At 46.6% G+C, this 23,781-nt stretch overlaps 1 protein-coding gene across 4 annotated transcripts in view; it reads left to right on the plus strand.

Moving 5' to 3' along the window:
- Positions 1-23,781, plus strand: part of CABP1 (calcium binding protein 1) — a 186,625-nt gene that overhangs the window by 149,672 nt on the left and 13,172 nt on the right. For 2 of the 4 annotated variants that reach the window (XM_069215049.1, XM_069215051.1), the window contains exons 2-3: positions 19,588-19,764; positions 22,738-22,768. In XM_069215049.1, the coding sequence (XP_069071150.1) occupies positions 19,588-19,764; positions 22,738-22,768 (208 nt within the window). The remainder of the gene's footprint in view (positions 1-19,587; positions 19,765-22,737; positions 22,769-23,781) is intronic. The other 2 variants (XM_069215050.1, XM_069215052.1) reach the window with 1 other exon arrangement.

A 23,781-nucleotide genomic window follows, 5' to 3' on the forward strand; every position in this document is an offset into this window, starting at 1 on the left:
CAGAGACACCGAAGGAGAACCCATGCAGGTGGATACAACTCGAGGCCCTCTCTCCCCTAGCGAACGAGAAGATAGACGAAAGAAGGGTTTGTGTTTATACTGCGGATCTGCCGGCCACATACTGCGTACCTGTCCAGTACGTCCATCAAGGCCATCGGGAAACGCCGCTTCCCGTCCTCTGTAAGAAGGGAGGGGACGGGATTAGCAGCTATACCTTCCATCAGTTCCTTCAACGACAATACCACATCCTTGTTCACTTTACCAGTAATGTTACAATTACCTGATGGCCGTCAGGAGAAGACTATGGCACTACTAGATTGTGGAGCTAGTGGCATTTATATGGATAAGAAGTGGGCCACCACTCAACAAGTTCCTATACAACCTAAGGAGGTTCCAGAACAAGTTCACACGGTCGATGGATCTTTGATATCATCGGGTCCAGTAGATACAACTACTCTGATGCTGAATCTACAGATCAGTAACCATCAGGAACACATTTCCTTTGATCTTATAACTTCCCCCAACCATACCATCATTCTTGGAATCCCGTGGTTCATCAGACATAATCCATATGTGAACTGGGCTACCCGGACGGTTTCCTTGTCTTCACAGTTCTGTCACGAGCACTGTTTTGCTTCAGACAAGTATTGGTCGCCTAAGAGGTCAATAATCACGGAGGGTACCACCGGTTCGACCATAAATACAGTCCAAGGAGTTCCTGAACACTATTGGGATTTTCAAGATGTCTTCCAAAAACCTTCCAAACCTGTGTTACCTCCACATCGAGATTACGATTGTGCTATTCCCTTGGAACCTGGCACTATCGTTCCTTTTGGCAGGATGTATTCCCTCACGGAAACTGAAAAGGAAGTACTAAAAGAGTATTTGGATGAAAATATTCAAAGTGGTCTTATTGTTCCATCGTCTTCTCCGGCCGGGGCTCCTCTCTTTTTCGTACCCAAGAAGACAAAGGACCTTCGCCCTTGCCTGGATTTTCGAGGCCTGAATAAAATAACTATTAAAGATCGTTATCCTTTGCCTCTCATAAGGGACATTTTAGAGGCAGTCAGAGGGGCCCAACGGTTTACCAAACTAGATCTACGGGGAGCCTATCACCTCTTACGCATTAAAGAAGGAGATGAGTGGAAAACGGCCTTTAGGACTCCATTTGGTCACTTTGAATACAGGGTAATGCCTTTCGGTCTTACTAATGCCCCGGCAATTTTTCAGAGATTTATGGACTCAGTATTCTCGGATCTCCTGAATCAGACAGTTGTAATCTACCTTGATGATATTCTTATTTATTCCAGAAATCCCGAACTCCATTCTTCCCATGTTAAACAAGTCCTTCAACGACTCCGGGCACATCAACTATTTTGCAAACCCGAAAAGTGTGAGTTTGACCAGACGGAAGTCAAATATCTAGGATATCATTTAAGTACCACCGGAGTAGCCATGGATCAAGAAAAGGTACAAGCTATCCTAGATTGGCCTTCTCCATCTTCCATTAAAGAAACACAATGCTTTCTAGGATTGGCGAACTTCTATCGACAATTCATCGCAGACTTTGCTAAACAAACTAGCCATATAACTCACACTTTAAAGAAGGAAAATCTTATTAAAGGGTTTGTCTGGACTAAAACTGCTGAAACAGCCTTTCAGGAATTAAAGAAGGCATTTACACAAGCTCCCATCTTAAGACATCCAGATACCAACAAACGATTTATTGTCGTCACCGATGCTTCTGAAAAAGCCATTGGTGCCGTTCTACTCCAACAACAAGAGGACGATGGTCTTGAACATCCTGTTTTCTATTTGTCTCATATACTCTCTATTGCAGAACAACATTACTCCGTATTGGAAAGAGAATTGTTGGCTCTGAAAACAGCTTGTATTGAATGGAGGCAGTTTCTGATGGGTTCCAAAGAACCTTTCGAAGTGAGAACAGACCATCGAAACTTACAATGTTTACGAAATTTCGTATGCCAAAATAGTCGTCAAGCTCGTTGGGCCTTCTTCTTCAGCCAGTATGATTTCTACATTACATATATTCCTGGCTCCCAAAACATTCTGGCTGATGCTCTATCGCGTCGTTATCCAGATTGTACTCCTGTCCCAGCTCAACCCCTACTGGAACCTAGTAAGATCATTGGGGTAGCCCAGTCTTTTCTGGAGGAGGTACAACTGGAGTACCCCAATCTATCTGATGATGAAATAGAGAACTTAAGGCCTCTTTTACATAAGAGACAAGGATACTATTATTATCACGATCTGTTATTCATCCCCACTAACAGAGTGAGAGAAAAGGCATTACAAATGTGTCATGATTCACCGGTTGCTGGTCATAGAGGCATCAAGGCCACACAAGAACTGTTATCACGATTTTTCTGGTGGCCTACTTGGAAAAAGGATATTGAAACATACGTTCAGGCTTGTCCCACATGCGCTCAAGTCAAGATTCCCCGAACCAGACCTGCGGGTTTACTCCAGCCCTTGCCGGTTCCGCCAACTCCATGGCACACCATCTCCACCGATTTCATGTGTTCGTTACCACTCTCAGCAGGAAACCGGGTAATCATGGTCACTGTGGACTCTTTTACTAAGATGGCTCACTTCACTTCCTTGAAAAAACTACCTACATCCCAAGAATTAAGCCAGATATTCATTGAACATATCTTCCGTCTTCATGGACTTCCTCATACTCTTATATCTGATAGAGGACCTCAGTACATTTCCCGGTTTTGGAGGTATTTTTGTAAGACACTAAACATCGATAGAGCTCTGTCATCGGGCTTCCATCCTCAGACCAATGGACAGACCGAGCGTCTGAACCAAGGCTTAGAACAATACCTTCGTTGTTTTTGCAACTCAACTCAAAGCAACTGGAACACTTATCTCCCTATCGCTGAATTCTCTTATAATAACTCAGTCCATAGTGCCTCCAAGACCACTCCTTTTTTCTGTTCTTATGGTTTTCATCCTACCTCTTTTCCTACTTCTTCTCTGTCTCCCACTCCCTTACCCGCTATTACTCATTTTTCCAAACGTCTTCTACAAATCCATAGACTGATTCGTTCTAATCTCTTACACACCAAGAGATATATGAAGAAAGTAGCAGACAAGAAACGTAGGGCCACTCCGGACTACCATCCACAGGATAAAGTTTGGCTTTCTTCTAAATTCTTACCCTCACGTCTTTCTCAGAACAAATTCACACCTCGCTATTACGGGCCTTTCCGTATTCTCCAGTTGCTCAATCCTGTCACTGTCCGTCTTCACTTGCCTCACACATGGAAGATTCATCCAGTCTTCCATGTCTCCCAACTCAAACCTTATGTACCAGATCCGTATTCCCGTCAGTTTTCCTATCCTCCTCCAGTCTTAGTGGATGATGTTCCTGAATATGAGGTTCAGGAGATTTGTGACTCTCGTCTTTTTCACACCCGTCTGCAGTATCTGATTCATTGGAAGGGTTATCCTCTCAGTGAGTGTTCTTGGGAAGATGCATCTTCTGTTCATGCTCCTCTTCTGACTCAGCGCTTTCACCGTTTATTTCCTTTCAAACCAGGGCCTTCGGGAGGGGGGCCTACTGTCGCGCCGCACCGCGCGGCGCGAGCCGAGCGTTCGGCACAAGCCGCGCGTTCGGCTCGGGCCGCGCTTCGCGTCTCTAAGACGCGGCGCGCCCCGAGCCTTTCTTGCACCCTGCGAGGCCCCAGGACTTACTAGGGGCCTCGCGCTGCGCTCTCCCTCCGTCTTGTTGGGGTCTCCTGACCCCTCTTACCTGTTTGGGGCTCCTTTTTCTTCTTTTCTGTCTTTCTTCCTTTTTGGGTCTGTTTTCTCCTCTGTCCTTTATGTCTTTTCCCCTTCCCAGGTTACCTCTGTCTTCCCAGCATTCCTCCTTCCCTATTCTCTATGGTTTCTGCTCCAGTCTATTCTATCTACCTTTCCCTATTCAAGATGGTGTCCTTTTTCTTCCTGTGGATCACTTCCTGTTTTATGGTATTTAAGGGTGGTTTTTCTTTTCCTCTTTGCGCTGCAACACTCTCTGTTCCAGTTAGTGTCCTCGCTCCTGATTCCCTAGCCCTTGGCTCTGGATTTCGCCATTTCTGTGTTACGTCAGTTCCTTTGATTCCTGTTCCTCTGTTCTTGTTCCAGGAATCCCCTGCGAATCTTCTGGGAGGTTTTTCCTCTTCTTCTGAAGGGGTTTTTCCCTCTGGCGCTACTTTCTCACGGTCACGGTCTGTCCTTGGCGTTTCCTCGCCTACAGCACCGTGGCTACCAGAAAGAGTCGCCCCTTTTTGGGCCAAAGTCGAACCCTCAAGATCCACGCCTCAAGATCTGCAAACTCCAGGCGCAAGCAGCACGTGAGTCGTGACACTTGGGCCCAGATTTATGCAAGAGTGGTGCAGCGCAGTGCTGCGCCAAAAATAGCAGTGCCGCACTGCATCACTTTTGAAACGCAGGGGTGTGCTGTATTTACAGGAATATGGCGCACCCCTGGATTTCCACCTGCTCTGGCACTGAATTAAGCTGCCTGCGCCAACGCAGGCATCCTTGCACCATATTGCAAGGGTGTCTGTGTTGAGGGGATAGATTGTTTATTTGCAGGAAGGTGTTCCATCCTGCACATAAACAATCTACAATGGTGATTTGGCCCTTCTTTATGTGCTGTAAAATGAAGCACACATAGAAGTACCAAAGTGTCATTTGGAATGATTGTTTATGTGCAGGAAGGCACACCTTCCTGCACGTAAACAATGGTCCATGGCATTTTTCTTCTTCTATGTGTGCTGCAGAATGCAGCACACATAGAAAAAGCAAACAACGAGGAGGAATAAAAACATTCCTGCTCGTTTTGCCATGCTAATGCCACTACTGGGGTGGCGTTAGTTTTTGGCGCTGCCTCAGATTCACGACAGCTTGTAGATCTGAGGCAGCATCAAAAACAATGGGTGTTGGGGTGGAACGCCCACAGCAACAACCACTGCACGCCCATCTGATGCAGAAAACTGCGCTGAAGGGGCCCATATTTACAAGGAGGCGTAATGCCACAAAAAGTGGCGTTACACCTCCTTGTAAATATGGAGCAGTGGTTAGCACCACTGGAGCGTCACCAAAAGTGATGCTCTGGTGGCGCTAGGGGCACTTAAATATGCCCCTTTATGCTATGCACAGATTTTTAGCTTATGTGTTTTTAAGCCACGCCCTAATTACATCGGCCACATCACTTTGAGAGACCAGACAGTTTTTTCATCCAACTTAAGCCCTGGTTTACCTGATGTTTCTAGTGTTAGGAAACATTTTCAGCGCTCTGCTCGTGCGCGGGCACGAAGATCCAAGCCAGACCCTCAGTTTAGCTCTGATTCGGCTCTTCTTGCACATCTGGAGGACGCCCACCATTGATAAATACAGTGTTGTGCTTTTATTGTTCTGTAATCCATAATTGTGTACTTTGAAACTTCCACTATCCAACACTACTCTTTGCTACCTAGACCTTAAATTCACTTAACGAGCTGGGTTTGCGTGGAGCTAGATGAGGCTGGTCACAAGTCTGGGGGCACACCGAGTGCCATTTTGCGGGGGTCTCCTTCATTTTGCGTTACGCCACCGGCAGTAGACAAGGGCTGGCCCCAGCAGGGTTGGAATGGTGCGCGCGCGCGCGCGCTACCAGGGCCCAGGGTGGGCAGCGCGAGCCTTTTATAGCCGCGTGGGAACACAAAGGACAAGGGAAGCGAAGTTTCTATATTTGGATAGAGAGGCTGAGATTCTCATCAGAGCCGCTCCATCTTCATCCCGCAGAGACCGGAGCTACAAAGAAGACCCATGAGTGGCAGGAACTCGGAGGCCAGCGGGGCCTGCTTCCTCTGCTGGGACACTGGCCTGCCACGTGACTGCAGGCCTCGCGCACGGGCCCAGCAGAGACACCGGTTGCTTCCCTTCCTTGGGACGCTGACTGTGTGACAGGGGCACGTGACACAGGCCTGGGATACACAGATAGGTGCGGATTAAAACCTGAGATGCAGGCTGGGGCACTGCCCTCTGTCTGCAGAGGCACTGGTTGTATGACAGGGACAATCATCCCAGGCCTGGGACACAGAGATAAAATATCACAATAAAACCTTAAATACTGACACAGCAATACCATCTGTATGCAGAGGCACTAACCACGAGCGTAGTTTCGCGGGGGTGTTTGGAGTGTTACACCCCCCTAATAAAAGTATTTTCTGGAAAATAGTTGGGTACAGCTGCTTTCAGCTGGGTATGGGGAAGGGCCTGTTGGATTTCACAAGAACGTTTTACATACGCACATCAGAAAATGAACACACTTTCACCCTCTGCTTTGAAAGTCTTCAAAAATGCTAGTTAGTTTGACAAAGTATTGTGTTTTTTTCTCTTAGTTCCCCTGCCAAACCGCGTCCCCCTCCCTTTCCACTGCTTCTTTAGCCCCTCTCATGTGCCCTGCTTGTCATATAATGTATTTTGACATTAATTGCCAGAGTTATTGTTCGAAAATCTAAAGCACCCACCCCACCCCCCTCCACCCCCAATGTTAATGACCAAGCTACGCCCCTGGCACTAACTGTTGTCTCTGCTGGCCCACTGTATGTATTTCAGGGCTTAAATATATCCTTTCCCAAGACACCATTTGCTGCCCTCTGCTGGCATGCAAACTGTAGTTCAGGGCCAGGGCGTGCTGAAACTGACAGGAACACTCATGCAGACATTGGGTGCTGAAGAGAAGCCTTAAAAACTGACTGCTGCCCTCTGTGCTGCATCATTGGCTGTATTTCACAACCTAACAGCCCTGTCAAGTTTGGTAGGCCCATCCATGATCTGCTGCTCCAGTCCAGGTTTTTTCTTTGACTTGTAGTCTTGTTTATTCCATTATAAAATAGTACAAGGCGTCTCAGAATTCAAATAAAAAAACCTGGAGTGTATCAGCACTTGATTTGAGCATGGACTTGAGAAGAATGTCAGCAGTGGGCTAGGGCGCCGATTATAGGCTTGGTACAATGACTATATGGCTAGCTGGTGACCCCCACTAATGCCCTCTGCTGGGACATCGACTGTATGGCAGAGGCGCTGACTGCATGGTTGGATCACTGAATGTGGGACTGAAACACTGGCTTCCGCTGAATGTCAGCGCACTCACTGTGGCCACCTTCACTTACACTGACCATGCTCTCTAGACTGTCATTGAGGAACCAAAACAGTGATGGGTGGACTCCTTGAATTAATATCAGCCTGGTAATCCGCATGGACCACAATCCAGTCCATTATGATCTTTGCCCACGATGCCAGCCGTATGCAAATCAGCCTTGGTGCTGTTTCAAAGGGAATAGTCCAGCTTGCCAGCCAGGCCCCCTCTGAACAGGAAAACAAGCAACCAGAGGCCAGTTTTAGCCTATTTTTTGGCCTGTTAAATAGGGTGCAGCTTGAGTCCTGTGGCACAGTGAGCACAGGACCCAAGTCTGGGCATATCTAAGGATACGTTTTGGTATTGGTTTCCAAAATAATATCAGGACCATGATAAGTCCGATATGAAGAGGTGCGGCAGTATCAGATCAACGTATCTTTAGATTTGTCCATAAGAGACTTAATTTAATTCATGGTCTTCCTATCAATTGTTAAAAAGCCTTGATAAGGTCGCGAACGACGAAGCACGTGTGGCTGTCTATGCATTGAATAGTATAGTAGTGTATTGACTCATTTGTGACCATGATGACTTCATACCTGCTGTGAACGAATATGTGATTCACTTAGAAGAATAAAAGAACATCATTATGAACATATGGATGTGCCATGGTTCCTTTTTCTCCTCGCCTATGGAGAACAGGGGTGCTCCGGTTCCAGTCTGCTAGCAGGTAAGTACCTGCATCCTCGGGGAGCAGACCAGGGGGGTTTTGTACAGCACTGGGGGGGACCCACACAAGCACACAAAACACACCCTCTGCAGCACAGGGGCGGCCAGGTGCAGTGTGCAAAGTAGGCGTCGGGTTTGCTATTGAAAGCAATGGAGAGACCCGGGGGTCACTTAGGCGATGCTGGCAGGTCACAGGGGGACTTCTCGGGCCAGCCACCGACTGGGCTAGGATGAGAGCCGCCTGCTGGTCACTCCTGCAGTGGTAGGTGGTTCCTCTCAGTCCTGGGGGCTGCGGGTGCAGTGCTTGATCCAGGCGTCGGGTCCCTTGTTACCAGGCAGTCGCGGTCAGGGGGAGCCTCTGGATCCTCTCTGCAGGCGTCGCTGTGGGAGTGCAGGGGGGTCGACTCAGGGTGCCCATGTCATTGTAGTCGCCTGGGAGTCCTCTCTGCGATGTTGGTTCTCTTGAACTTGAGCCGGGGACATCAGGTGCAGAGTGTGAGTTCTCATGCTTCCGGCTGGAAGAGAGAGTTCTTTGAAAGTTGCTTTAAAGTTGCAAAGTTGTTGCAGTTTTTGAACAGTGCCGCTGTTCTCAGAAGTTTCTTGGTCCTTCGGGTTCAGGGCAGTCCTGTGAGTCCTCAGAGGTCACTGGTCCCTGTCGGATGCGTCGCTGTGCAGGTTCTTTGAGTCTGGAGACAGGCCGGTAGGGCTGTGGCCAAGTCAGTTGTTGTCTCTGTCGTCTCTTCGGGGCTTTCAGGTCAGCAGTCCTTTTTCTTTCTTCAGGTTGCAGGAATCTGATTTCCTGGGTTCAGGGTCGACCCTAAATACTGAATTTAGGGGTTTGTTTAGATTTGCGGGGCAGGGTGGCTACACACTCTTTGTGCCTCCTCCCTGAAGTGAGGGGGCACATCCCTATTCTTATTGGGGGAATCCTCCAAACTCAAGAGGGAGGATTTCTAAAGGCAGGGGTCACCTTAGCTCAGGACACCTTAGGGGCTGTCCTGACTGGTGGGTGACTCCTCCTTGTTTTTCTCATTATCTCCTCCAGCCTTGCAGCCAAAAGTGGGTGCATTCGCGGGAGGGGCGGGCATCTCCACTAGCTTGGATGCCCTGGGGTGCTGTAACAAAAGGCATGAGCCTTTGAGGCTCACTGCCAGGTGCTACAGTTCCTGTAGCTACAGAGTGGCCAGAAACTCATCTGGTTGTGGCAGGCTGGCAGAAACTGGTCAGCCTAGCACTAAGAGTCAGATTGGTATTCAGGGGGCATCTCTAAGATGCCCTCTGGGTGTATTTTACAATAAATCCCACACTGGCAGCAGTGTGCATTTATTGTGCTGAGAAGTTTGATACCAAACTTCCCAGATTTCAGAGTAGCCATTATGGAACTGTGGACTTCGTAATTGACAGACTCCCAGACCATATACTCTTTATGGCTACCCTGCACTTACAATGTCTAAGGTTTTGCTCAGACACTGGAGGAGCATAGTGCTCATGCAACTATGCCCTCACCTGTGGTATAGTGCACCCTGCCTTAGGGCTGTAAGGCCTGCTAGAGGAATGACTTCCCTATGCCACAGGCAGTGAGAGGTGGGCATGGCACCCTGAGGGGAGTGCCATGTCGACTTATTCATTTTCTCCCCACCAGCACACGCAAGCTGTGAGGCAGAAGTGTGGCTCAATGGTTAGAGCGGCAGACCCTGATGCAGAAATCTGGCCCGGGACCAGGGTTCAATTCTCGCCTCTGTGGGTCTTGGGCTCAATTTCCTCGGACCTGATAATTCTCGCATCAGTGCCTAATCTAATTCATGGGCCCCACTCTGTAACTCTGGACAATAGCTTGCTTAATCTCCACAACGGCCCCAACAGTGCTGGGATGCCTGGCTTCACCTTGGAGGTTGCCCAGGAGTGGGCACATCACAGGGAAAAGCCAGGAGGGGTTCCATAGCGGTATGCGTACAGCGCCTTGAGACCCTAATGGGTGAGTAGTGCGCTATACAAGTACGAAGTTTACAGTTTATGTGCTGAGGGAGGGGTCCCTATGGTGGCACAATACATGCTGCAGCCCTTAGAGACCTTCCCTGGCCACAGGGCCCTTGTTACCAGGGGTACCATTTACAAGGGACTTATCTGCGTGCCAGGGCTGTGCCAATTGTGGGAACAAAGGTACAGTTTAGGGAAAGAACACTGGTGCTGGGGCCTGGTTAGCAGGGTCCCAGCACACTTTGAATCATAACTGGCATCAACAAAAGGCAAAAAGTCAGGGGGTAACCATGCCAAGCAAGGCATTTCCTTACACCACAGAACTCTTGGATCCCTGAATTCTTAACAATATCATCATGTTTTCATTTAACAACACCATGTGCAGTGAACCCACCCTAGTGATAATGTTTGATAATAGAATGGCAAATCCCTCTTCACTCTTGAGATATTAAGTATGAAAAAAATTGTATGCCTCCATGATGAGTTGATGATTGGTCATTGGAATATGTGACAGATTCTGACAAAGGGATTACCCGGAACCTGCCCTCGTTGAACCATTAAACAGGGCGAAAACCTATACTAATGATTTATTGTAACACCTAAACCTAAAATACCTACTTCCAAACCTGTCCTTGTAATGTATCACCCCGTTCAAGGTCACTGCATAAGTAGCATCATTAAATGCAACTGGAATTTGGTCCAAATGGACAATTACGTTAAGCTTGAATTTGATATGCAGCTACCCTATGAATGTCACACAGGCATCAGAAAGTGTTATGACAGCTGAGAAGAAACCCCAAGGGATTCTCAACTTAAATTGGCTAAACAAAAATTGCCATTTTTCTGATCCTTTGTTATAGTTACAGTTCTAACATAATCTAAATCAGTGGTTCCCAACCTGTGGGCCGGAGACCCATGGGGGTCCGCGAAGCCTCCTCAGGGGGTCCACGGCTGCTTAAAATATTTAATAATATTAGGTCCCAACTATCAATAATGACTCATCGGGGGTCCCCGTGTTCCAATAATGATTAAGTGGGGGTCCCCGGGCTCCAGTATTGATAAAATGGGGGTCCACAGAAGTCAAAAGGTTGGGAACCACTGATCTAAATCAATATTGCTACCTACCCGAAATCTAATAAAGTTATCACAGTACAGCAGTAAGGAACTTATAGAGGAGGGCATGTGAGAACTAGGGCCAAGCCAAAGGTCTGGTATGACTCTAAGACTCTATGCACGAGCTGAGAAAATGGGCTTGGCATGTAAATCATGCAACAAACGTCATGTAAAAATATGATAAAGTCTCTTCAAAATTCAAAGAAGTATTTCTTTAACATGAAGATGAGTTTCACTTTCGTACATCAGATTAAATCACTGTATTGCGAGGCATGTACTAAAAATGATGGTTTTAAAACATCAACTTGGAAACATGAATGCTCCTCTTCCTCGCCTGATGGCAATGCCATTAGTGAGCTAAGAGATAATCAGTTATCATGTGCACCCGTATGTGGACTAGATTCTTATTGTACGCAGAGTGGCATTCTAGTCTATTAAAATCAAAGACAAGAAGTTTTTGTACAGCGCACATCCTGAACTCATCAATTTCAGGGTGCTTTCACATGTGATGATAAAGAAGAGGAAGGCATGGTGAAATAGAGTATTTACGTAGGATCACACACTATTCAAATGCAGAAATCAGCATTGATCCCAGAAATAATATCCATATGAAAAGCAAGCGATATCTTCTGGTTGATCAAATTGAAGAACAGCAACATATTGTGAGTCAGGTTTGCTTTCAAATTCTATAATTTTTTCCATTGAATTTTCCAAGACTTGGTGATACGTATTTATTACAAAGAAAGATTTATATGATAAAAACACTTGGATACAGTTCAACAGGGTGGCTTTATAAATAGCATAGACTATAAATGCTTTTTGAACTGCAATGGAAAGGTAGAAACTGTTGCACTGAGAAGACCACACAATTACATGTTGCACCGTAGACAGGAGCCAGACCTATGGTGAGAGGGGAGCCATTGTGCTTTGGCTGTGGTGATGCACGAAATCCTTTAGTGGCAGAGGAACACAGGACCCTGAAGTGCTCATCTGAGCTGATATCAAAGAGAATTTTTCCATCTTCATTTTGGAGATTTTTATGAACATTACACAGTTTTGATTGTGTGATATGAATACTTTCCTTTATGGATTACGACTGTGTGAAATTTAAATTACTATACTGTAATTTGCATAATTTAGTGAATCGTGCATTACGCTTCCTATACAAAATTCCTTTTGCACTGTTTGTTAGCACAAAATTTGACCTAACATCAAAAATTGACACAAGGATGCATTTCACACTAAAATACAGTGCTCTATGATGGATCTGCATTTCATATAATTATGCATAATTCAGAGCAGTTTTTCTGAAACTTCTCATAATTACAGTAGAGCAAATTATGTGAATTTTTCACACACCTATTTCTCCTGATGAAGAGTGATTATCTGTTCAAAAAACACCAGGTCCAATGTTAACTACCCATATAGCACTTCACTGGACATTGTCTTCATTATAAAGTTTAAAAAGGGAAAAAAGAGTCAGAAATGAATTTTATTTGGATTTGAAAAGAACATTAAATAATTATTTTTGAATCCACATACTTATTTTCCAACAATGACAGTTGTTAGACCATTTAAACATGTGCACGTCAATGCGATGTAAAATACCCCATTCACCTCTTAAAGGGTAGGTTTAATCTTTCACTTAAGCAGTTTGAGTGCTTCCGCTTTTATTGTTGGTATAATGAGAGGTTTTCAAATACTTCTACCACCCTGTCTTCTCTTTTCCCTTCTCTCAGTTACAGTGACACCTTTTTTCCACTCTAATTTCTGTGTGCCTAGTGTGACATCAGCATATCATTACGTATGTATGGGATAATGCTTGATTTATAATCCTTTGCACCAAATTATTATAATTACTTTAGCCAGGTGAAACCTATTTTTTCCTAGTAAGTTTATTTGCACACACTATTGTTTACCTTGGGATCTTAAGTTGGGCTGTTATATAGTACACCCTTCCTATTACTGTATTAGGTGTACTTAATATCATCATAACAGAATCATCATGGGCACGTTAAATTTTTTTGCCCTCGCTCCTCACCTCCCGTTTTCCTATTCCGTTCTCTATAACATTGAGAAGTCATAAATTTAAGGTAAAATACAATAATTGCTTTGGCATTGAATATGTTCTTCAGGGGTCTCTTCCTTTCATGCTAATTTAGCAAAATGTATTTATAGCATCACTACTTAGTGGCTGTAGTTCTTTCCTAATATTTGAGTTGGCTGGATCTTGATAGACCAGCCTTTTATGAGCATGAATTGTACGCCGCAGTCTCCCAGTGGTGCCAAAGCCAACCTCAAGTTCCAGCACCGTATATTTTGGAAGGGGGGCATGTTCTTTCTAGTTCATGCATTCCTCAACAGATGATTACATAAATAACACCCTGAACCTAGTCACTGGTTTGTTTAAACTTGCAGTTAACCCCATGCTCTGTTTTTAATATAGCTGTATGCAAAGTTTCTGTTTTTACTAATGAAGTTTGCAAAAGTTTTAGATTTCTGCCCTTAAGAAAGTTTGAACATTTTCACCTTCACCAGTCTAAAGTTTTCTTGGCATGATCATTCTCACTCTAATCAAGCTCAGCAAAGCTAGAAAATGCATGTTGAATTTCTCCCTACTAGTTTTCTGCTTGCAGAGGTTCACTTTGGGCAATGGCCCTGTAGAAGCGGAGATGGAGTCATGCTCATTCTGAGTGCCTTGTAAGACAGTCGCAGCTAGCTCCGCTCATAAGGGGGGGTGCAGGGTTTGGGGGTGGAGGGGGTAACATTTAATAAAGAAATTAAAAAATAAAAACTTACCTGATCCGCCGCTGCATCGTGCCGCTCCTTTTTCTCCCATCGCTACAGCCTGCCCTGTAGTCAATACTGACTCTGCTCAGAGCAGTGTCAGGATTGGCTGGGAGTGCCCAGCCAGGGCGCTCCCAGGCAGACTAATAGCCTGTGCCTGCTCTCTCCAGCCCGGCAACAGAGTGCCGGCCTGGCGGGAGCACACTGCGCATGTGTGTTCGGCCGCCCCGAGACGGCTGGCCAAACACACATGCACTCTGAGGGGAGTGCACAGTGCACTCCCCTCATTTCTGTCATCCCCCAATGCCCCCCCCTTTCATAATGAAAGGATAACAAACAAAGTTTATTATCCTTTCATTGTGAAAGGTTTTGCAGCTTCTGCTGCTATCGGGGGCGACGCTCCTCCACCCTAACGGAGGAGCCGCCGCTGTTGTAAGATGATGCAGTAATGCCACAGGGGAATAACCAATACCGCTGGGCTTGGTTTTCCCGAGAGGTGGTATTGGATACCTAAGAAAAAATACAAAATGTGGCACTCAGCTCAAATAGCCAAGCCCACATCTTAAACTCCTTTCTTCTGGATGGACACATATCCCACACGCTGGCGTGTGATCTTCACCACTCCAGCCACGCACGTCTCACACAACTCCACACTCATCCCCAGTGTCAATATGATAGGTTTTCCACACTTGCTTGCAGGTTTAGGATTGCTCATCAGTGGTAGTTACAAGCTACAAGTAAATGTGGCACCTACCAGGAGCAGGTTGTAATCAGCTGAGCACCATCACTAATGAGGTCTCCAACCAAGCTGCTTCAATCCTCTGCATTCACACATTCTGTGTTAAATCACTGATTCTGAGAACACCAAAACTTGACCCTGGACTGCACACAGCCCAGGACGTAATTCCCATCCTACTCACGACCTTTTTGTTAGCTTCATATGATAAATAAAGTCGCGATTTTCATGTGGTTGTGGCGCAGCAAAAACTTCGCAAAGTTGTAAGATTTTTCTTTGTCCATAGTGAAAGTTACAAAAGAAAACCGGACTTCATAGCAGAGCCATAGTTTACTTGCTGCATGCTTAGCACAGGCTTCAACTTCAGTGCCTTCGGAGGTGGTCTGCTTCCTACTGTGGCACACAAAACAATTCCTTACATATCACAGACATGGAAATAATATCCACCATGGATTATCTTGTATTGGACCAGACTCAGAGGGGCCACCTCCCGTGATCTGGAGGTGGGATGAATAAAAAAATATATAATAATAAAATAAACGTGCCTTTTTTCTGTCGTCGTCGCTGCCACAGCCTCCTGCCACATTGCTCCTCTGCTCTTCTTGTGGTGCCCCAGCATTCGCTGGGACACCAGCAAAGGATCCCTAGCAATACTGGCGCTGCTTACATGCTAAACATAGCACGTAAGCAGCTCCGGGACTGGTCCGAGCAGCTCGGTGTGCTGTCCTGTTTCTCCAGCCCGGCTGTGCATACAGGCTGGCTGGAGAAACCTAAGTGCATGTGTGTGGTTGGCCGGCCTTAGACAGCCGGCCAAACACACATGCACACATAGGGCCAGATGTAGCAAAATCAGTTTTTGTGACTAGCAAATTGCGAGTCTGAGCGACTCGCAATTTGCAAGTCGCAAAAACGGATGCAGAATGGTATCTCAGACACCTTCTGCGACTCGCTATGGGGTCGCAAAGACCCACCTCATCAATATTCATGAGGTGGGTCGCATTTTGCGACCCCATAGCGAGTCCCTGCACTCACAGGGATGGTGGCCTGCTGTAGTCAGCAGACCTCAATGTCTGTGACTGCTTTTTAAATAAAGCTGTTTTTAAAGGAAAACGAGTTGCAAAATGAAAAAAATCCGAAACCATTTGGTTTCGTTTTTTTCAGAGGAGGCAGTGGTCCATAGGACCACTGCCTGCTCTGAAAAAATATTTAGGTCGATATTCACAAAGGGGAAGGGGTCCCATGGGACCCCTTCCCTTTTGCGAATGTGTTACCACCAGTGTGACACTGGTGGTAACTACGAGTTGGTTTGCGACCGCATTCGCGGTCACAAAGCAACTCTGAATTGCGATGCGAGTCGCAAATAGGAAGGGAACACCCCTTCCTATTTGCGAGTCGCATTCCTAAATTGCGAGTCGGTACCGACTCGCAATTTGGGAATGAGAATCGCGTGAGGCCGTTTGCATGGCGCAAACTGCGTTTTTCGCAGTTTGCGCCATGCAAACGGCGTGCTACATCTGGCCCTTAGTGCACTCTCCCTTCCCACGTCCTACAGCCCAGCCCCACCCCACCCTGAACACACTGCTGGCTGAGCCGGCTGATAAAAGATAAAACGATACTTAAATATCGTTTTATCTTTCATCTCCTGGCTTAGCCATGGGGGCGATGCTCCTTTGACATTGCGAAGAAGCCACTCCTGGTTACATCACCACTGCAGTTTTCAGTAGCTCAAATTCTCTTGCCCTGATACTGTATGGTCATTGTAGTTCCTCATGGGATACAGTTCCTCCCATTTTGCTTCAGGGCAACTCCTAGCACACATGTCCCTCTACTTAGTGTTCATCCGAGGTCTTTAGCAGTGCCTGGTTATAAGCAAGTACTTGTGGGAATTGTATAGTTCGCAGTTGATCTGTCTTATCACAAGTGCAGGTTTTAGTACCATTTGAGCTCCAGGTTTACTCTGCTTGTGCACCTAAGTTTATTTCTCAGAGGCAAAGTGGACATTCATACCAGCCTTCCTTCCTCTATAGGGTAATTTCAGATTTGCATACCAAATGAGATCCTCCTTTCTGTCCTTTCTCCCCTGGTCCTAGCAACTCTTGTGAGAAGAGCACAAGGATCCTGCCCTGATTGCCCCAGGAGAGCAGTGCAGCTGCTTGGCTGAAGTGTTACAGGCAGACAAGCTTCAGTAACTTCTGTCAATGACTGTATCATAGGTCACATCCACCACTGACACACATCCGAAGGATGTCTATGTAGATTCCACCAAAGATAAAGTAGCATCAAGCGCTTCCTAGATCCTTGCCCCTGTCAGGGAGATCTGTAGGACAGTCACATTGGCTACTATTGGACTCTTAGGCGGTCATTTTGAACATGGCGGGATATACTGCCGACAACTGTGCTGACGATTGATGGAAGACCGCCAGTGGCGGCAGTAAGCACCTCGCCATATAATGATGCCTGGAGCCTCACCGCCATTGATGGCGGTGAGGGCCGCCAGGCGGCATGCTGGCGGTCAGTTGCAGAGGTGGATGTAGCTCCACCTTCACCACCACATCAGCCAGACACCGCCACGCCTATAATGATGCAGTCATAGGCTTGGCGGTGTATGGAGACGCGGTGATGTCGGTGGAGCAGCATCCTAGGAGCCCGTTCCCTCCCGGAGCAGCGCCACGGAACAGATAAGTGCTGCCCGAGAGGGAAGGTTTTTTTTCTGTGTTGAGTGAGTGAATGCATGCATGGGGGGGGGTGTTTGTGACGGGGGATGTGTGTCTGCATGTATGAATGCATGTGTGTATGTCTATATATGCATGCATGTGTATTTTAAGGGGGTTGAGGGGGGCCTAAACGGAGGTGTGGGATGATAAGGGGGGGTTAGGGAGGGTCTACAGGGAGATTGGGGGGAGGAGGGATAGGGTTTAAGATTTCGGGGTTCCGGGGGTGTCCAGGGGCTTGTGGGGGTATTTGGGGGTTGTGGCAGTGGAGGGGGGGCTAGTGTGTCACATACTGGTGACAGGAATGAGTATTCCTGTCACCAATATGCTTTCCGCCAGGGATTACCTGGCGGGGTATCCCGCCAGGAAATCCATGGTGGAAATGGGATCATTATCCCACTGGCGGTCTAGGCTCCACCGCCGGGTCAACAGTGGCTACCCTCGGCCCGGTGATCGAATCAGGCCTGGTGGTGAGTGGTAGTAAACTGCCTGCTATGCAGCCATTTCACTACTGTCATCTTTATATGGCGGACGTGCACCGCCATGCCATCAGCGGTAATTATTGTCACCGCCGGCGTAGCAGGCTTTGCCGCCATGTTCAAAATGACCGGCTTAGTCTCTAAATGCATTCCCAGTCGAGAAATTGCTCTTAACAACTTCCTTGCTTGAAGACTGCCATTGGCATGTGCCATCACCACCAACAGGAATTCTTTATGGCAATCTGTTCCCATAACTTGATAGAAGGATTTTATATCATCATATCTTATACAGAAATATAATTTTACATAAGTATTGTGTACTAAGTATTGCTTACAAAATTAACGTTCCACTGGATGTAGTATTTTTGTAGATAATGTTCAGGACACAATATTTATGTTCCATGATATTCTGACAATAGTATATTCTTGTACCACACTGGTAAAAGGCGTTTTCTGACAAGGAAGTACATTAATGTTAGGTACCAATACCTGCTTGTGCATAGCATCCTTCTCATTGCCAGGCCCCGTCTTCGACCTCCAGCTCAGCATCAGCTGTTTTGTATAAAGTGAGGCAAGGTTTACAGGAACCATACTTGAAGCTGATGTCTTAAGCAGGAGGAACTTTATATATAGGGTGCATGGCTTAAAATTGGTTATACACTAGAGACAGTTTCTGGACTTTACTACAAGGCAGCAAAGTTGCCAGAAGTTGGAAAGTTGAGGACATGAGGGTGCAGAGTTACAAGTAAGTAAATTCTTCCCTATTGTAGTTTCAGATCCTAAAGCTGTACATTTGGGATCAACATGTGAAGTTACAATTTTCTGTGTTAGGTATGAAATTAGGAGCCCTGGGACGGGGGTGGATTAGTGGTATGTGGCTGCAATTTCTGGTTCCAGAAGTGGGACCAAGTCATGTCCGTGGACTGCTGTTCATGTCCCCGGGGTTATGGCTTCAGGATGTGGATCTGGTGTCCGGGCCACATTCTGGGCATGTGGCTATAGATCACAGGCCTGAGTGTGTAAGTTAAGGCTACCAGTCAATAGGTTAGCATCGTGGAAAGAGAGAGAGCAACAAGTCAAAGTCAGGCTGGCATGAAGCAAAGTGGCAACAAATCATTGTGTAGACTCACAAAACTATTGGGAAACTGGAATAGAGGAGTTAGGGATGTGCTGTGAAAGCTCAAACTGGGAGTCTTGAAGAGGGATTTGTGGGAGCTTTTTCTGAGAGGCTTCGGTGGGGGGGTGACGAAGATGCCTTTGGAGTATTCTGGAGGTTTATATTGAGCCAATAGAAGATGTGTTGTTATAGCCCTGACTGAGAGGCTAAAGCAGCTTGTTTGACACTGGCCACATCCATGACAGATTTTCCGGATAGCAACAGACTATGGGCCTGATTACAACTTTGGAGGATGGTGTTAATCCGTCCCAAATGTGACGGATATACCACCTACCGTATTACGAGTTCCATAGGATATAATGGACTCGTAATACGGTAGGTGGTATATCCGTCACATTTGGGACGGATTAACACCGTCCTCCAAAGTTGTAATCAGGCCCTATGTCATTGTTTTGGTTTTGGATACATTGCGTGTACATTTATTTTATGTGCATATACCAAAAATCTAGCATGGATCCAGTGGCCCTGGATCTCCCTTTTGACACTCCTGCCCTAATGGAATTTGTTATTGGAGCTCAGACTGAGAGACTAAGGTAGTTTGTTGTGGGACCACTGACTGACAGGATCAGAGAATGTGTTATCTTATCTCAAAATAGGACACCATGGAAGCTAAGACTGAGACACTGGACATAGTATGGCGGTAGTTCTGTCTGAGAGACCCTGGTGAAGTGCTTCTAGAGGTCCCTCAAAGAGATTCATGACAATAAAGCTCTCTAATGTGTTATTTGCTTGCTGCTGGGAAGATCCGCCATGATGAGAAGGCGAGCTATAGCGCAGTCCAGACCAGTGAGGACAGGATGTCGGTATTTGAGCCACACGGCCCGCTCATGGTCCTTGCACAGAACTGTGCAGTCATGCACAACCTGCTGGGCCCAGCGTGCATATTCCTGAGGAAGGGCTTCGCAGAACACAGGCTGCCTGTACGTAAGTGTCGTCTGGCGGTGCATGAAACCTGCCTTGACGAAAATGTAATGCATATGAATCTAGCATATGCATACTCCCCTCATGACCATACAACACGTGCATATGGTCAATCCATGCATGATATCACCCGCGTGACCAGTGTCCAACATGATCATGTGAGAGAGCTTGGAACATCTTATGATCTAGTGGTAACATTTAATATGTTTCTCTTATGGTGGTCCAGCGTTTGGCTGCATATGTTACTATGCAATTAATTCTTGAAATGCTGACTGATGCACACCGTATGCATACATCACCATGTGCCATCACACACCCATTCAGCACACACATTATTATATGAATCAAGTCTAAGCTACCGGCCATATCACACTCCACGCAAAATCTCAAAGACAGAAACCTCTAGATGTTTCTCTCCATTCACTGCATACGTGAGAACAGGGGCATCTCACAGTGCCCAATTCATCTCTTGAAAAGCCTCAGTGCATCCCAGCAACATTCAACAGACTCACCCCTTTGTTAAGTGGCCTCTGCCATCCACATTTCCATCTGATTACTGTTCTTGGTAACTGCTATCCTGTATTCAGCTAGCAGTTCTATTCCAATCCTGTATCCTCCTGCATCCATCCTCTACATCACCTTGCATACCCCTCCACCCTACCATTATCCATCTTCTCACAGCCAGTTCATTATCTTTCATTCTCCCCTCCTCTCTTTCCTCCCTTCCACATCACCAGCCCATTCTCCTTCCTCCCACCACCCAGCCCTGATCCCTATCCTTCCAGTTGTAATTTTCTACCCTGTGTCCTCCAACACTACATCTTCTTTTTACAGGGGCCATCAACTCCCCCATTTCTTATTTTACAGCATTCCTTCTCCACCACTCCATCTTCTCATCCTCTCTACATTCCTTACATTAAATCACATTAAATGAATTGTAATCCTGAAATGCAATAGAACAGGACTGGGAGGATGGGTATCCTCCGTGCACAACTATGGAACTCCTTTCCAACCCACATCAAGAACCTTCATGATTATCTGACCTTTTGCAAACCCCTCAACAGATGATTGTTCCCACCCCCTTGTGATGACCACTGTGAATCAACCCTGGGAGAAGTAAATCTGTTTAGTACAGCAGCCCTTTTCATATCCCTCCTGGTATGCATCAGGATGCTCCACTCTTTTTAGTTGTGTTCACTCTTCACAGTGCCACAATCAGAATACATCTCTGGCCCCTACGCATTGTACCTACGCATACCCACAGCTTTGCCACTGCACTCTTGCACACACATGGTACCTGCCTGTGTAGCACTCACACTCTTACTCTTAGCTGTGTGTTCTTGTTGCACACTGCACCATCATCAGAGTACATCTGTTGGTGTCGTGCACGTCAAATACACCTTGCCATAGCTCCACAACTATACACACAATGAGCCTGTTCATCATTCATCCCCCACTCTCCTTTAAGGTTCTCTGCCTAGTCCCCCTCATCATTGTCCTCTTCACATGCACCTTGTGGTACTCTGCATCCTATGATCTGTGGCACAACTGGAGATCCTTTCCAGCAATCTCCCAATCACCCACGCTCTGCATACAAGTCACACCAGGAAGATCCTCCTAGCCATGAATGTAACTTTCTGTCAGAGGCTGAAGTAACCACACTTTGTTGTGACAGTGAAGACAGCAACACAGTATACAAATGACAGTCACAAACACCCAGTCCATCGCCTCAGCACCAGTTCTTCTATCTCCTATCTTCCACCTTTAATCCTCCAACCCTCCTTCCACCACCGGTAGACCACCAGCCCTTCAACCTTCATCTTCAAAACTAAAACATTCCTTCCTCCTCTTTTAGACCTCCAGCCGTCTTCCTCCACCTTCAAACCTCCAACCCTCATTCACCCCCTCCATGCTCAACCTTCAACCCTCCAGCCCTCCTTTCTCCACCTTCAACCCTAAAGCCCTTCCTCTCCACCTTCAAACAGCCAACCCATGCCCTTCCAACCCCCAGACTGCCAACCCTCCATCTGTCATCTTCACCCCCCCCCACCCATGCTAAAATCGAAAGGTCTCTGCTAACACCAGACCTAAAAATACAGAGCAGCCTAAACATGACTGTCTGATAAGAGAGACAAGCTCCGCTGTCTGCCATCTGCACCTGGCTGGACATGTTCTTCTACCTGTGCATGATAGACCAGGATAAACAAAGGATTACCTCCCAGACTTCCTGTCCTACCTTGAGTGTTTGTCCTCTGTTCCTACCCTCTCCCCCACTCTCCAAACACACAGACGTTGTGAGTGACATAGACATTCTTGGATGTCACATTTCTTTTGAGAATCTTGAGACAACAAAGAGTGCTCTGTTGCAGATCCTTCCTTCGCTGCATCCCCTCCTCCTGTACCATCGTGTGCTATGAAGACAATGCTCCTGTTGTATTCACTCATTAAGTTCATTTACGATGGCTGGCCACACCACACACCCATGCCATGGGATGGTTTCCATCAGTGTCTTAATAAGCACAGGTTTGTGCAAGCGTGTTGGGTGCATAGCATTTCAGCATAGCTTCAGCATTTGACCGACAAAGAGCTGGATGGCAGGAATTGACAAGCACTAACCCCAAATGACCACAATAGATGGTTCTTGTGGGGGAGGAGGGGCGTGGTCTGATATTATGAGGGCGCAAAGGGACATGGAGGTGCCTTATTGCAGGATGTTGATCCTGCTGGAGGGATGGATAAAGGCCTGTGCAGAAGATGTATGGAGGGGGTCCCTGCAGGTGTACAAAAGTGCATTTCCATCGTTCCTTAATTCATTTCCCTGTTATTGTTGGTGGTAGTTAGATTGTCGTCTGCGGCTTCTTTCTGTGCTTCATATGTTCCTAGTAACCCACCCATTCCAACATGGCTTCCGAGTGTGGGCTGTGGCCCTCCAGGCGCCACCACTAACAGCAATTCTCCTCTCTCTTTTTCAGGACCGGGAGCTGCGACCAGAGGAGATTGAAGGTAAGAATGATGGGTGCATTCTCAGGTGTTTCATGCAAAACCTCAAAAGCCATTGTAAGAACTTCCTTTCTAGGGCGAGGTTTTGGGCCCCCAAGTGCGTCTGGCACCTCGGTGGCTCACCTGCTCCCTGGCATCTGTGTCTAGGATGTCGGGATCAGGACATCAGAGACTTCAGCCAGACGCACCCCTTGTGAAGCCTGCAAAAGACACTGCGTGTCGCAGGCTCACGGCATCCATGATGTCTGAGGCCAAGGTCAGGCAAAATCAGGCCCAGGTATTTCGCAAGCATGGTATATCTAGGTCCTGCAGCAGGTAAAAGGTGGCCCCGACCTCGCTTCATGTACCAGTAGAGGCAAAGGAGTAGCTATAAGCAACCCCTCCACCTTTGCACCACACTGCTAATTACACTGAAGAACTTAAGCGTGGTCCTTGTCCTCCACAGAAGAGTTCCCTGTATCATTCCAACCCTCCTTCCAGATGTCCAGCCACTCAGTCACCATTCCACCTACCCATTCATCTATCTTTTCCACAATAATCCATCCCCTCACCTTTGCAAATACCTAAACTTCCATCCACCCATCATTTCATCAAGTCCCATACCCATTTTTCCGTTCACCTATCTACTCATCCATCTGCCCATCTGTCTGCCTGTCTATTCATCCTTGCACAAGTTGACCTGACCTTTAATCTGTCTATCTTTTCATACAACGATCCTCTCGCCCTTCCATGCATCTTTTCACCTTCCAAACTTTCACCATCTATTCATCCATCCGTTCACATTTCCATTCATTCTTTAATCTTGACTTCCTTCTTTCTTTTCACCTTGTCTCCCTTCAACCCTTGCTTTCACCTTTATCTTCACTCCTCCTTTCATTTCTTTCTTCCTTGATTTTAACTTTCTTTCCACGTTCCTTTCATTCCACTTTTCCTTTTCTTTCTAACTTCCTTTCCTCCTTTCCCTCTACCCATCTATCTTTTCTCCCTCATTACCTTTTCTTTCCATCTTTTTCTCT

Source organism: Pleurodeles waltl, chromosome 11, assembly GCF_031143425.1.
Source record: "Pleurodeles waltl isolate 20211129_DDA chromosome 11, aPleWal1.hap1.20221129, whole genome shotgun sequence".
NCBI lineage: Eukaryota > Metazoa > Chordata > Amphibia > Caudata > Salamandridae > Pleurodeles > Pleurodeles waltl.